The 16991-nt window shown below is 31.1% G+C and overlaps 1 protein-coding gene across 1 annotated transcript in view; it reads left to right on the top strand.

Moving 5' to 3' along the window:
- The window catches only part of LOC148628957 (uncharacterized), a 30880-nt gene extending 14106 nt beyond the window's left edge, over positions 1-16774 (top strand). Inside the window, exons 11-22 of the mRNA XM_088541498.1 lie at positions 1434-1579; positions 2321-2476; positions 2950-3108; positions 3595-3679; positions 6523-6713; positions 7562-7648; positions 8255-8467; positions 10057-10175; positions 10613-10747; positions 11075-11153; positions 13381-13504; positions 14323-16774. Of these exons, the coding sequence (XP_088397624.1) occupies positions 1434-1579; positions 2321-2476; positions 2950-3108; positions 3595-3679; positions 6523-6713; positions 7562-7648; positions 8255-8467; positions 10057-10175; positions 10613-10747; positions 11075-11153; positions 13381-13504; positions 14323-14525 (1697 nt within the window). The 3' untranslated portion in view covers positions 14526-16774. The remainder of the gene's footprint in view (positions 1-1433; positions 1580-2320; positions 2477-2949; positions 3109-3594; positions 3680-6522; positions 6714-7561; positions 7649-8254; positions 8468-10056; positions 10176-10612; positions 10748-11074; positions 11154-13380; positions 13505-14322) is intronic.
- The last annotated feature ends 217 nt before the right edge of the window (positions 16775-16991 follow it).

Genomic DNA, 16991 nt, shown 5'->3' with positions numbered 1-16991 from the left:
AGGCACTTACAACCTGTAAAATATCAGTATGACCAATGCATTGTTACAAGAAGTTAATTGCACAGTCTGGAAATCACATACCATTGTGTTATTAAAACAATTACATGTTTTGATTGCTATGTGTAACTTGGGTTTCTATATTTTATGTCCAACTGTTGTCTTTTTAGTATTTTCAAATGGAATATTTATGGTCGGTGATTGTGTTAATACCAAAGCCAATATCCCCTACCCTAAAATACACTCATTATTATTTGTTAACAAGTATTTGTAGACAACAGTTAGCTGTACAGACTGACATAGTACATTCCTGGTTCTTTATTTAATCTTTGTTGTGACACATATCTATTTGGTCTTTTGGTTGGTTCCATTCATAATGAGAATTTGGTATTTCTATTTTGTATAGCACACTTCATGCAACAGAGCATTGGTCCTTCTTATTTTTACATGTGTTACAGATTTAGTAGCTGCTCCACTCAGTCTGTCATGTTAAGGGGTACTGTACCTACTTTGTGTTGTCTGTAACTCTAAAAATATAAAACCAATATTATTCGAATGCACACTGTTAATATACATATTGAAGATGTGCCCCATCCTGTTATGAAGACATTTATTAATTTTTTCCTGCATTTTCAGCATTTTAACTTGCTTACTTTTCACATACGTATTGAAGATGTGCCCCATCCTGTTATGAAGACATTTATTAATTTTTTCCTGCATTGTCAGCATTTTAACTTGCTTCCTTTTTATATACATATTGAAGATGTGCCCCATCCTGTTATGAAGACATTTATTAATTTTTTCCTGCATTTTTAGCATTTTAACTCGCTTACTTTTTATATACATATTGAAGATGTGCCCCATCCTGTTATGAAGACATTTATTAATTTTTGCCTGCATTGTCAGCATTTTAACTCGCTTACTTTTTATATACATATTGAAGATGTGCCCCATCCTGTTATGAAGACATTTATTAATTTTTTCCTGCATTTTCAGCATTTTAACTTGCTTCCTTTTTATATACATATTGAAGATGTGCCCCATCCTGTTATGAAGACATTTATTAATTTTTTCCTGCATTTTCAGCATTTTAACTTGCTTACTTTTTTTATACATATTGAAGATGTGCTCCATCCTGTTATGAAGACATTTATTAATTTTTTCCTGCATTGTCAGCATTTTAACTCGCTTACTTTTTATATACATATTGAAGATGTGCCCCATCCTGTTATGAAGACATTTATTAATTTTTTCCTGCATTGTCAGCATTTTAACTCGCTTACTTTTTATATACATATTGAAGATAAAGGTTTATGTTGTATATGACAGTGACATAGGTCCAGACATGTTTTGGTCTTGTTTACAGGTTATGCAGTAATTCATATCTATGATGTATTGTGCTCTATTTGTCTGGACATTTCCTATTCTTATTCCAGATGTAAATGACACATTGCATCATATCCATTTCAAGGATGAAAGACCAACACCCATGACTATTTATAACTGGTTGTCATCTTATGAGTCATTGGCTGGTATTGTACCAGAAACTTATCAACCTTATGGTGTGGATGATCCTTCTGCTGTATGTAATTCACAACCATAGACAGGGACAAAGTCTTACATTCAAAAGTGGTGGTAATATTATGCTGCCCATTTGTGTTAATATATACCAGAAATAGTGAACCGTAATGGAAGTGAGAGGTTTAGCACACTATAAAACCTGGTTTAACTCACCTGTCATTTTGAAATGCCTGTACAAAGTCAGGACATTGCAGTGGTTTCCAACTGTTTACCCTTATATTGCCATTTGTATTACATACCATTCTTTTGACTATTGCCTAGATTTTATCAGTTCCGTAATTTAGTAATTACCCTTCATACAAATAAATCAACTGTTGGTTGAAAAAACAGCATTTATATTGATTCTTGGTTATTCTAGTACATGTATTTGTGCAAGAATTGTATAATTTAGGTCTATTCTCATGCTGTGAATCAGATTTGTTTTTATATGTTTCTCAATACCTTCTGTATATCCTTTAAAAATAAAGACTACTTGTATTTGTGTGTTAACATGTATTTTAATAATGTAAAACTTTAGTAGTTATATATAACATTGATACAAAATTAGAATTATTAGCTATCATCACCATATAATGATTATTTTTCCAATTACATAAAATTTTGAAAATGTGATAACTTTTCAAAAGTTGGTAGAATTATGTGCTTTAATGCAAGTTCTTCTTTGTAAAGAAAAGCCTGCTATTCAAGATTAAAGCAGTTTAATATTTTATTTAGATTATTTGTAATATTGCTTTATTTACAGTTATCTCATTTGAACGAAGGACCATATGGAAAGTCATGTTATATTACTACACATAACCTAACAGACAATACTCCACAGGAGTTATGGTGGTCGTGGACAGTACCACAGAGAAAACTGAAAGTTAAAAAACAAACTAAAAAGGCATGGCATGATGTGGTAAGTTCTGGTTGTTCTTCCATAAAGCAGTGGTAGGTCCAGGGGATTGTAGGATCTGAGTTAGTAAAGCATGTGCACAAGTTGAAAATGATTTTTTTTAAATTCCTTCCATGGCATGTCAGAGCTTCCACAGAAATAAGTTTTTTATAAATAAACAGACTAAAGATGATTGAATTGAAAAAGTTACAGGTTATAACCAAGCTACAATTAAAAATGAAGTATTGAGCAGTCACGATATTTTACAAAATTATTACAAATTTCCATTATCTACTGGTATGTCATTTAATTATTGTCATGTATTTTTATGATTAAGAAATATCTTGATGCAAAAAAAAACCAAAAACTGAAAAATATCAAGAACTATAGTGTGGTATTGCTTTGTTACTAAAGAATGGCATCTCACTTCGTAGTAAACATGTCTTACAATGTGGAATGTCAGAATTTTTTTTTAAATATTTTCGTTTTTTAAACAGTTTGGGACAGAAAACATCAATAAACAATTACAGAGATTGGATGATATTCCTTTGTTAAGTCACAAGTTCTGGGCAGAGGTTATTGAGAAATCACACGCACCTTTACATCCATTCCTACCTGGAAGAGAATGGGCAGGAGAAGTAACTAAAGTAGCATTGGTGAGAACAAATCACACGAACCTTTGTAGTATAGTGTAATGTTGATAGCTAAATGTTTTGAAGTAGGATATATAATACCCAACAATATCACTGAAAACCATTGATTCTAATTGTGGTATTTTTTTGTTTTTAGCTTTTTGGGTCTAATGCTTCTATACATATACTTTTTATAGATATTTTTAGATTTTTGTTGTGGAAATTTATTTTCTAGTACATAGTAAACATTCTCTGAAAGGACATGCAAAAGATAGTTGACACTATATATACCCATGCTGTGTTGAAAGAAATTTATAAGTGCAGTTAGTTGTGTTTTGAAATGGTAGACATTCTCTGAAAGAACAAACAAAAGATAGGTGAAACCTTCTATGTATATATATTCATAACTGTATTAACTGAAATTTGTAAGTGCAGTTTTTTGTGTGTAAAAAAAATGTCAATCCCAGTGAAATTTTTCATGGTTGAATGTTGCATTGTTTTATACTCTAGGTGATATTTATTATGGCTGACTGTAGGAGCTGTCAGAATGGCATGGAAACTTTCAAAAATTTACAGAACACTGTTAAATACATAGGTAGGCTTTTCACCATTCAAAAACAGTTAGTGATTTAAATTAGCAATAACTATGCAGTATTTATCTAATTGCAAAGAAATATGATATAGTAATTTTAGGATATGTTTCTGTGTTGATTTTTGACATTTGTTTGTAATGATGTAATTGAGGTTTCTTTACTATCCCTGATAAGATTTAAGGAATATCAGTATTGTACTGCACAATATTAATTATGGCACCACTGACAGCAATCAAGCATCGAAGTGCAATATATAGAAAATAATATTGCAATGACTTCACAGAAAACCAAATACATGTATTTGGACAAGGCTTAGAAGTGAAGGAAAATTTGGAGGTTGTGGTGAGCCCATGATACACGTGATATATCCACATTACATTGAGAATGTGTAACAATATTTATGGCTACCATGAGGCAGCTGTATATTCTTGCATTACAAAATACAGTAGTTTCAAATAATGATACCAGTGTATGGAACTGTTAAAGTGTTACACACATAGTTGTACTTGGTTTTTCACATCAATTCAGCATGGATCAAAATTCAACTACCAGCAATTAAAATATTAGTATGCAGTTTCTGATCGAATATCATTCTTGATGCCACATTTGTTGTAATGCCACAAGATATTTTTTCATCAGTTTCATTCTGACATTATTCAAAGATACTTCTTGTATTCCATGACATTAATAGTACATGTACTAAGTTTCTAATCACATGGGTTGCGTCAAAACAGTTAGAAAAGTATTACACAGAATTTGACATAAAAAGGTTTGAATTTAGATAGAACTTTTATTTTAAAATTCTTTCTGGTAATTATCCAACATTACTAGAAATTAAAGTGAAAATGAGTTACATTATGTAAGTAACGTATAGCTAAGAGGATGATAGAGCAGTTTGTTACCCCAAGAAAATTGTTGTCACCTCAAGACATAGCCGAGGGTGACAATGTATTTTCAAGGGGTAACAAACTCTCTATAACCCTCTAAGCTGTATGTAATTTATTTTATAACCGTGAAAGTATTCGTGGATACCAATTTTCTGGGATTAGGGAAGAAACGCAAGTTCGTGGATTCTTGAATTCGTGGTTTTTAGGTTTTCAGTATACACATCACAGGAAATCTCCTTTTCGTTGGGAACCAAAATTTGTGGTATGAACTACCCACGAAAAACACGAAAATTGGTACCCCACGAACAAAGTAAGCCCTAAGAATCAGTTTTGTATGCTTGTGTATTGTCTTCATTTTCTTCATTAAAATTGTTTTATTTTCTTTCAAGGGTGCATTTATTGGAAACTAAATGTCAATTGTAAATCGCACCTTTTTTTGTGTCCTTAATTCAATGTTTTAGTGATGGACCTTTTCCTTGCTCATAAACAGAAATGTCAATAAGATAATTTTGTTTATTTGTTTGTTTTATTTGTTTTGTATCTGTTATACATTTATTCAATCCAGCTGTAACAGTAGGTCTTCACCTGGCAGAATTAACAACAACAAAAACAAAAAAAAAGTCAAGAATGCAGTGTAGGGAAGTTGATCAATAATGACTTAAATTCTCAATTGAACACTTTCTTTTCCTGTTCCAAAATCAGTCACTTTTTAATTTGACGATACAATTAGAAATGCTTGGGTACAGACTCGTAGTATATTTGGCATTATAACTAAAAAAATATTTTTATGTCTGCCAAATTTCATTTATTAATCGATGTTTTATCAGTTATTGATATGGACATTGCACATATTGATTACTGACAAAGATTGAACTGGTACCCCTAAATTTTTCTGAAATCAGTTTAGCTTTTCATGAGAGGGTAATAAACAAAAACCCTCTGAGACATGTGATAAAGCAGAATATTACCCTCCTATTGAACCAATCGAAATTCGGCAAATTGACATGAAGTATAATGAATAATGATAACTAGCAGTTGTTGATGTGTTCATGAAGTCTTATTATACTAGTCATTATTGAGTGGGTGCTACATTGGAATTAACTTGTCTGTTTGTCTGTCATTTTATCTACTTTTAGTACATGTATATGAATTCATTACAATCATCTCAATTCCCAATAAATGTATTGATTTCAAATTTGGTATGTGGCTTTATAAAGATGGGGCAAATCCTGTAAGTGGTTGTAGTTCCTGTCCGATATCAACTTCCAATATTTTGTGGGACTGCAATTTTTCACTATATGAATGAAAGAGAATGAAATTTTCGTCACAAAATCTTGGCTGCCACTTGATGGATTGATTTTGAATATGATTTGTAGATTTATATAGATTTGACATACGTGTATGCTGTAATCAATTTTAGTAGACAATGCCTGCAACTTCATATTTAATTTATGATAAAATTAAATCGATATGTATACTGTATTATTAAGTAAGTAACCTATTATGATTTACTTATGAAATGAATCATGGAAACTCTGTTTTATCATTGTTTTACCATTGGCTGGCAATTTATATGTCACATTGTTTTTGTTAAATAACGACATAAATGGCCAGTCCATGGTAAAACAATGATAAATGGACTTTCCATGATTTATTTTAATTCTAATATGGCTAGTTTCTTCGTATTTTTTAATAGACGCAGGCACGCAGCCTATGTGTTTCAGGAAATGTTTGTGATGTATTCATCACTTTTTTTACCACGGCTGTGGTCTAAAGAGCTTTGAAGCAAATCATATTAGAGTAGGTAAAAACTATTATGTATATGTATTGAATATTGCATCATTGGTGTTCATTTAAAACATCATTACATTCCAGTCAATATGAGAACAGCCTAGGAAGTTAATTTGTTAAATTTCCTTCATACAGCAATATATGATTATGTTCTGTCTGTTACATAGCTGGTGGATCTGTATATTTGGTTAACTGTACAGAGGAAGTAGATTTATGTCAGAACCATGACATCAGGGGGTTCCCTACAATTACAGCCTTCAGAGGACTGGGTTGGTTAGAGAGTAGTAGCTGTATCTCAGAGGATAGCAGGAAACTCTACAGAAGTTATACTAGGATGGATTATCATGGTGTTCTACAGGTTGGTACAATGAAATTTGTCTTAAACAAATACCTTGAAAGGTGCAGAAAAAAATCTTAAGTGTCAGTCACTGTAACAATCAGGCTGTGGGTGAAACATGGTATGAAGTAACCCACCATTTTGAAAGTGTAATTTGACTATTTGCACCATCAGAATCAAGGAAATAAGACAAGATTTTCCATATCATGTTGGTGCATTGAGTTATAATTTCACTGAAAAAAAATAGCCACATATGAAAGGTAAAAAAGGAACTAAATACAAATAAAGTATAAGTAAAACCTGATAAAAAGAAGAAACAGAATTTTATTGCCCCCGCAACGTTCAGTTGGGGGGCATATTGTTTTACCCCTGTCCATCTGCCTGTCCGTCCCGTTCAGGGTGAATAGTTATTCAGCTTAACTTCAACAGTATTTAGGGTACAAAGTTGATACTTTGCAGAATGGTTATACATGGATTGAAGATGTATAAATTATCAGAGTTTTCATTTCTATCAATATTTGACATTTTTATGGATAGTTGGACAGTCATTTTATCACTATTTTGAGCAAATTGGTTACATGTCTATGCCAGATAACTCCTCCTACAGTATTTAGGTTAAGATATCCCTTTGTCTAGTTTGTAGGAGTTATGGATTTAAATGTTTTCACAAAGGTGGACTATGAATTCATCTTGTGTAGGCTGCTTTAACTGCATCAGTAGTTTATTTTTTGTCACACTTTAATCTTAAGATATTTAATGTGTGTACTGTAGCAGGGGACATGTAAAATCCTGCTGTAAATTGTAATGTGTGATCTTTGTTATAAAGTGGCTTTTATCAAAATTTAAAAATTTTTTTTGTTACAAAACAGGCCAAGCCAATAATGGTATGGTTTGGTGAAATAGCTGGTTCTGCAGTAAAAGATCTATTGTTTAATTGGCCTAAAGATCAGATCGATGTGAGTATCTCAATTTTAATTAATTTTCTGAATCATATTCTACTTATACTTTTATACTTTAAGTCTGTATAGAAACCCTTCTTGATGGTTATAAAAAAGACCATTTTTTTTGTTTAGTCTAACACTGAGTCTAACAACATTGCTCAACTTGACTTTTGTGTGCACATCACAAACTTACACTAGACCTCTTATGGCCACCATGGAAGCTGGATGTTTTGTTAGCCATAAAACCTGTTTCACTTTGAAATGCCTGTACCTATTCAGGGATATAGTGGTTAATTTAATGTTTGTGTACATCCTTAATTTTGCCAAATCATGTACTGTTTTATATTTCTGTTTCTGATTACTTAATATGAACTTGGTAATTTTGGTGTAAGCTGTACTTTCTAAGAACAAGAGCAATACATGTAAACACACAATAGTGTAAAGTTAACCTATTGTGTACATGAAGCTCATTGTAGTCTTTATTGTCAGATATAAACATACCATCATTAAGACATAATGCGTACAGGAAATACACATACACATGTAAGCATCCTTTGATATGGCAGGTAAACTGACAGTGATCGTGACATCATTGTTGTTCCTTTTTTTTATCCATTCCAGGAAGATGTTAGACTATTGGGTATACTAACACCTAAGGGATCAAGGTATTTACCCATACCACCTGGCAGGAAACAGAACTATTACTTCTCCTATGAGTGTTTTAGATTGGCCTGTGAGAGGTTGTATGGCAAGGCTAAATGTTATTCAGTTTACAGTAAAGAAGTGCCCCAAAAGGAATTTAAAGATAAGGATTTAGATGTTATTGTGTCAAAGGTATTTAATGATTTTTAAATATGCAGGGTTAAGAAAATAATAGCGTTACATAAACATGTGTTAAGTTGTGTTTTGTGTAGAACTCCTAAAAATTCTGTACATAATTAATCAGGTTATAAATTTTGATAAATCACATGTGAAATCAAATGATGAAATAAGGTAAAGTAAAGAGTTTATTGGATGACTTAGCCAGAATAAAATCGCAATGTTTAAGAAAACCATATGTTTGATCAGATAGTATTCTTTTTACTAATTCCATTATATGGTCAGTGGAGTGGGCACTATCAAGAATATTCTTTAAGATATAAGTAGGCTTTGAATATACATATAATTCTGATATGATGTGTTTCAAAGGTCTTTAGACCACAGCCATGATAAACAATGATAAATATATTTCTGATGAAGTTTACTCAATTTTACCGACAACAAGTGAATTTCAGTTCATAATTGTCGCCAATTTCAGGAACATGTAGGCTAGATTTGTTTATAAACATAACTGATTGTTGGTGTTTAATGCCCAGTATTTCAGCTATATCCGGGGGATAAACATGAAGTAAATGATAAAATGAACATGTTATGATGATGAAATGAAAAATTAATGGAACACAAGGATAATAGATTGCTATTTTGATTGTCACTGTAAATAGGAAGTGGGGGTATGGTCGGAAAATTTAGCCTCCTGGGACGGAGCTCAAAGGTTCCTACTCCTTTCGAATACCACATCAGGGTTCTTTAACATGCAAGGAAGGTGGCATCTTTCCCAAAACGTTGCACCACTATGCTTTGTGGTCAGGTTTTCTGTATTATGGCCTGACAACACCAGCATGTAGCATGTATCTCATTCCATCACCTGAGATACACAAACCAGTTGCTCTTTGGGCAGAGTGCCCTATCCCCCAGCCAGGGTTCTGAGCATTATTTAGTTGCCTTTTACGACAAGCTTAGTGCTGCTGTGGGCCTACCGGGTATTCTTTTGACACCATAACCTGCACAGGGCTTGATGGAGACTTTATTTTATTATTGTATTGCCACGGGCTGGCATTTATGTCACTTTATTATATATGTAGATAGCAGTGTTAAATTGAATGTACTCTTTGGGGAAAAAACCAATATCGGGAATTCACACTATGAAATGGATTTGATAATTTGACTTAGGACATTCTCCGGCCAAAACGTCGAATAATAAATATCAATATGTCAATCACAAAAATAAAAATTTATGTTGATAACAGCAACAAATTATGGGAAAAGTCTTTTAATATGATAATCAATTGGTTATATTCCAAGAACACTTGAAAGCTTAAATTGTGTATAGAACAAGTTCTGCACATTCTTAAAATCTAGGCATTCAATGATAAATGGAGTTCTCATGAGTTATTTCTTAATTAAACATTTTTATTTTTACAGGTTTGGGATATCTAATACGTGTCATGTCATGTGTTATCTTCTAAGAAATAAATGTACCATAAACACATGATAGTGATATTTACATTGGTTGTGTAATGTGTGTTATTGTTATTGTTACATTATTTCAGAAATTGGTAGCAGTTTATTTTGTTACAGTTAAGACCATTTTATCTTTGTTTTAGATTATATTTGAAAGAAGGGATGGAGTGTCTGCTATACTAACTCAATTAGGACACACCCTCAGTCAGTCTCTCGAAAACCATGAGGATTTGAAACTTCACATGTTCCATAGAGAACATAGGTATGATTATCATACGTCAAATAAGTGTTGGGAATAGACTTCCTGATAAATTTTATTCATATTTCACACTCATCCATTTAATATGTGTTCATTTTACTTTGTGTACTCATTTGGTCAAAAACACAAAAAAAGTGGGGGAACATTATCAAACAATATATTGTAATTTATGATGGTGACCTATTTTAGTTGACAATTACACTTCAGCACAATATTAATTTTTTCTATAGATTAAACAAATTGATTAATTAGTTTAAGTGCTTTTACATCAAGTCAAAATAATGGAGGAAAATAAAAAGAATCAAATTCATCACAGGATTCAAAAACATGACTAAAAGTCTTATATCAATCTGTCTCCTGTACTGGACTTTATTATAAGAGTAAAGTATCCTCCTCTGGCATTATAGACAATGGATCTTAGTATTGATGTCATTTTACAGGTATAGATTATGGCCTGGACAGAAGTGTGAGGATGATCACTCATCATGCACTGACATCATCACAGCCTTTACTTTGGATCATTCACGTTTACCCATTACACAGATCGACTCTAATGCATTCCATACATCTGATATGTAAGTTCTCAAAAGCTATGAAATTCTGTATTAATTGTTATGCCTCAGATTAACAAGTGTTTTATATATTAAAATTACTTTGCCCGTCAGTCTGTCTGTCATTCTGTCAGGTATCTTGATCCTAAGTGGATGGAGTGATTTAAAATTTGCTTTGTATATTTATATAGTTAGGGCAAATGATGGAAGCAAGTTAGGTTGCTGTTGGATTAACCAACTTCCAGTACAATTAAAATCAAAACTTGATTTTTCAAGAATTAAGATTTTTCACATGGTAATACCACAGTTCTTCTATGTAGTGTTTGGGTGATGAATTGCATTTTGTTTCAGATTGGATGCTGAAGATTTACCTATATTGATAGCTTTGGTTTATAAAGACAATTTGACAGAGACAGCCACATTTGGACAGGTGAGATTTTATAGGGAGGATGGGTCATGAGAAATGATTAATTAGGAACAGCATTATATGAATCCAGTCTGTGTAAGAGGATGTAATGCAACAATACCACCAAAAAAAAAATACACACAGGAAATATCGCAACATATGTTTTCATGTTTTAAAATGGAAATACAGTCAAACCTGTCCTTCTTTGAACGGCCACTTTTGATTCGACCTGATAGTTTAACTCCATTCAGTCATACATTTAAGTAATAAAAAAAACATTTTGTTCGTTTATAATTTGTGTATACACTCAGAACTTGATTTAAATATACAATATTTTCATTGTAAAAGCCCAAGTTTTCCAAAAAGTGTTACCAAAGCTCTTTCTACTTTTGATTTACCCCTGATAATCGGCCCGATTCCTGTTGACAAAAACTCTCTTGTTTCCCCAAAAATTTATCACAAATTTCCCAGCTGAAGCAAGCAATATGAAAGTTGTCTATTAATTGGTTGTCTTTCGTTAGAATGAAAATCATATTTTATCGATGAGTCGACAAATCGTTATTGTCACAGTTTCTCAAGAGCAATTTTAAGACCAGGGAAAGTAAGGCGTCTATTCTTCAATTTGCAACTTTTTATGGCAGCTGATTTACGATAATTATTTTTGATCTTCTTATACTTTTATCTTCCATCGATTGTTAAATATAAGGTATCCGAAGTGAAAACAGCATTGTTGGTTATGTCTCATAATAGTAAATGATTTTATTTGTTTTTTCCCAACTGATAAAAAAATCCCAATCTCAGGGGCAGTGTTCATATGAAAAAAAATAATAGAAAAAGCTCTGGTTACGAAAACTTTATTGAGATTGCCTTAGGGGTTAATGATTTATTGATGTGTCTGTGTGATTGATCTTGCTAATAAAAATAAATACATGCGTATAGTTAAAGGAATTGTTAAAAGATCTGAAAATCTACTCACTGATAGGGAATATATATTTAAATAAAGTTTTAATTTGTTTGGGAGACAATGTCTCTGTCTGGTTGAAGAATATCGACTCCTGTCAAATTGCACAATTTCATAAAAACAACTTTCTTTTGCTATTCAAATTAAATAACTATGAAAAAAATATATAATAGACACATGCATGCATATTTAGTCAACTTTTTACTTTTGATGTTGAAAATATTAGCATTTTACTAAACCTCTTTTGAGAGGTAAATTTACCATTCCCCAATGATGACTGTTTAATAGAGAATGTAATATATATGTTTTTGTGTCTATAAAAACCCATAGGAACATGTTTTCCAAAACACTATTTTGATATATTAAGTTCCATGGATGACTTATTATTACCATATTTTTTTATCTACTTGTTTTTCATGAATAATTTTGTACCTAAACACATGTTTTTCTCCCATGTTTTTTTTTTCTTATGGTAGTCCTACAGTGATAAAGATTGAAATTTCAATATGAGCCATTTTCAAATTCTGTAAGAATCTTAAATGGCCATTTATTTTTATTCTTTGTAAAAAATTCTTACTCTAATTGGACATTTTCAGCTGGAATGTGATAAATGGAGCTGGTTCCCTCTAATCCAATCATTGATCCTAAACATATGAACAACACATGAGAAACAGGTTTTTCAGTTGTGTATTAAAATATATGTAAAACATATGTTGCAATTTTCCAAATGATGAAGTCAAGTGTGGTTCATTTTCTGGTGTTTTACACCCTTTACTATAGGCAGTATGTGTTCTGAAAATCTTAATATCAATCAATATAGGACTCCTATGAAAATATAATAATAGCATGTGCAAAATTCTTTGGACTTAAATGTGCTTCAGAAAGATGTTATATCAGGTATTATATTGGGCTGGTTTATCATGGCTTACTGTGGAATACCAACTGTTGTTAAGGAGGCATAGTCAAGTTTGAAATAAACAGAAAGTACATATAATAATTAGCTGATAGAATCTTCAGAATTTTGTTTATAGTAAAAGATATGACGGTTATTGTGTGGGATTTTTCTGTTGACTTGCTTTATTAGCCTGAGATTAGAATCAGCTAGTGGGTTGATACTTGTGACCAAAGGGTTATAAAGCAAGCAATATAAAATGACCAATATTAAGATTTAACATAAAGTAAATTACTACTGGTATTTTAGTAAGAACTTAACCATTTCTGAATTTGTATTGAGTTAATGTCGCCATGAACTCAGAATCAAATTATTTTGTACATGTACTGGCTTTTCAGGTTCTGAATGAGATAGCTTATCAGTTTTACAATGAATTGATTGTGATGACGTTAGATGTAGAAGAATACCCAGCCTGGGCTGGACAGTTTGTACCTAAAGACTACAATAAACTTATGATCAAGCGTAAGACTATTTCTTAATACTCTGCATTGCTATAGAATATTCTGTAACAGGTTTAAGTAAATTAACCCCCACTGAACAAGTGGATGGTATATGGGAATCACCTTTTCCAACTGTTTGTTCATCAGTCAATTATTCTGCCTGTGATTTTGGTCTCTCTAATATCAACTTCCTGTATTATTTGACTTTCCTATTTTTCACTAAGGTATGATAAAAACATAACATAAAACACAGCTACTTGCTACTTGCTATTTGGTTTGATTTGAATTTTTCAGATATTTTAGATTCTCAATTTCCATTTTATTCATATTGATATTTGATATGAGCAAGAGAATAAGTTAGGTATTACATACATTCTGTTTATAATCAAACTAATTAAATAGTGATCTTGCATCACTCTCGGGTTTCTGTTTCAATTACATTGGTTTATAACATGTACCATAGAAAAGATTGGGAGATAAATCAAGGTTAGCAATCATAAATACTTTATATTCAGAAATTATTGCCATGTTTATTATTGTGAAAATGAGATTGACTTGATATGGTTGTAACTCACATTATAGAATTATTGCTAATGCAGGATTTTTCTCAAATTCGCATATAATTAAAAAAAAAAAAAAAAAAAAAAAAAAACATGTTTTACTAGAATAACAAATGACATTAATTGATGCATAATTTGTTTTTTTAATTAATTATAATTAAAAAATTTTCAGTTAACTGCATTGTAAAAGATACATGCTAATTGAATACATACTTCATTTTAAGAAGCACTGAATAATCAGTACCTGTTGAAAATATGTTGTGTTGAATTGCTATTTCAGATGATGGTGACCCAAAGGTGTTGTTTGATTATCCAAGACTATGTATTGTGAAGAAGAATGATCACACCCATGCTGCATTTTACCCTCCTCTTGAAGAAAGTAGATGGATATCAGATTGGTTTGAGCTACATAAATTAAAACAGTTTATAGTAGATTATTTTGATGATTCTTTACAGCTTGTTATACCCACTGAACATTTTTGAAAAACATTAACTTCCTTATTTGAATCAATCCAACTTCAGGCAGCTTTGGTGTGTCATTTGGTTTGGGGTATAAATAGTATGACAATGTGTGCAACATCATGTTATTTAAGTGTAAGTGTTTGTAAGAATCAGGCAATATGGGACAAATCGGAAACGTGCATGTCAAAACTCCACCAATCTGACAATATAATACCTTTCAAGGATACTTTCTCTATTTGAAAAGACCATTATTTGATCTCTGCATCACTGGCTTTGCTCATAAATTTTTCAATAGAATGTTAGAAAAATTAGGTTTTGACAGAGTTATCTGCCCTTGAAATGTTCATTTTTAGTGCAATTCAATGAAATTGTAACTTAAAGGGCCAGCATGATATGGAAAATCTTGTCTGTTTTCCTTGATTCTGATGGTGAAAATAGTCAAATTAAACTATTAAAATGGTGGGTTTTTTTCATACCATCTTTCACCCACTGCCTGATTCTTACAGAGACTGACACTTAACCTGGAAGAGTATTGATTACTTTGTATTTCCATTGTCTGTTGCTATCTATTATTTCTGAAATAATCAAATCAAACATCACCATATTGAATATTTGCATTTTTTTTAATGATTTCACATTACCTATGCAGGTGCCCTATATTTTTAATATGTCTGATGCTGATTCCTTATTTTCACAACATCAGAGAACAAAGTTGGAATGTGGTTTATACACAACTATTTACATTAGTTTCTATAATTATTTACTTTTATGTTAAAACTATAATGTAGTATTTTATTATTCAGAAAATATTGTGATGTTATTATTGCAAAAAACTTCTTGTAACATAAAATTGCATAAAGAAAGTTAATTTGAATTGTTGATTTTTAAAATAACAGAAGTGAGATTTTTCTGTAAATTGCAAAAACTAAAATGGCATTTTTGATGTTGATAATAGTTATGTAAAAAACAGCAATAATAAATCCACACAATAATTTCTTATTACCAGTATTCAAATTAACATATACAGTAGTTAAAAATAGTTCTTACATTGAAATGATCTTGAAACATTGTCTTCAAGGTATTTAGGTTAAATTAATCTTTACTAATCAGTAACAGCACGAGGTAATCTCCTATTTGCTCTTTAATTCAAAAAGGACTAAGTAAACAATCTTCATCCCAGTTGTGCTATGGTGTTGCATATAGTTACTTTATTTTTTCAATAATTACATGTACTCTTCTATAAATATTTTAAGTTGTAATATATGAAAGTGCATGTATAAGGATTACTTATATTAAGGGTCTGTGTAGTTTTTAAGTATGGGTCTGTCTAAAAATCAGATTTGAGTGATCTGAAGATAATCAATGAAGTTCAAATACATTTGTTAAGACTTAAAACACCACTTCCTGCATTCATTTCTTTGAATCTGTTATATATATATATATATATATATATATATATATATATATATATATATATATATATATATATATATATATATATATATATATATATATATATATATTATGAAAAAAAGACTGGTTATAGTATGAAAATTCCGGTGGGAGATTTTCCTGCACTTTTCTATAGTAGAGCATAATGAAACTTTACCAAACTTCTGCGTGATATTTTCAGTGACCAACTTTCCTGTGGAATGAATATAATTGTCATATTCTGTTTCTATGAGGCAAATTGAAGAATTTCCAATCAAAATATTTTTGGGATTAAGATATACATGAAGCCTTAGTCTGGTTTGGGATTAAGATATATATGAAGCCTCAGTCTGGTTTTAAGGCAGAACTGTACCTAAATCATAACAAGCAATTTTACTGTCGCTATTTTTGTTGTATCTAGAAACTTCTATTGTTTTTCTATGTTATGATTGCTTTACAGACTGTTTTTTTTTTAAATCCTGTGCAAACTATTTATGCAAAATAAGTCACAAACTCACAATGTGCATGTATGTAATTTATTCATTTTTATATACTTTTACAAAGAGAGCTGGTACTCTCAAAAACATTCCATCCCATTATTGTGATTTGCCATACTAGTGCTGTGGTATATAAATATTCCGTCCCATACTTTGATATACTTTATTTTGGATCCATTAGTTTGGCATTCTAGCCAGGTTTGATGTACTTAGGAAGTATATTGTCTATAATTCATTGTATTTTCTTATGTCTGTTTATTTCTTATTTTGTACTAATATTTAATTAGAATTATACGATCATGTTTTTTTTTATATCGTTTATTAAAATAAATTTATATTGTTTATGAAGTTGACCAAAGTGACCAAACCTCTAAGAGGATATCCAGTTCTACCATGACACTTGTTACTCCTGTAATGGTATTAATTCAACATGGATCCTGAAACATTTAAAAGATCTTCTGGAAACCCTCAATTCAAGATTACTATCAGAATATAATAGCATTAAAACCTATGATTTTTCAAGTCTTTATACTTCTATTCCCCATACTCAGTTAAAATC

Source organism: Perna viridis, chromosome 1 (assembly GCF_037379345.1).
Source record: "Perna viridis isolate PV_CMFRI_1.1 ecotype Kerala chromosome 1, ASM3737934v1, whole genome shotgun sequence".
Lineage (NCBI taxonomy): Eukaryota > Metazoa > Mollusca > Bivalvia > Mytilida > Mytilidae > Perna > Perna viridis.
The sequence above is the reverse complement of the archived record's forward strand: the minus strand, read 5'-3'. Positions and strand labels throughout refer to the sequence as shown.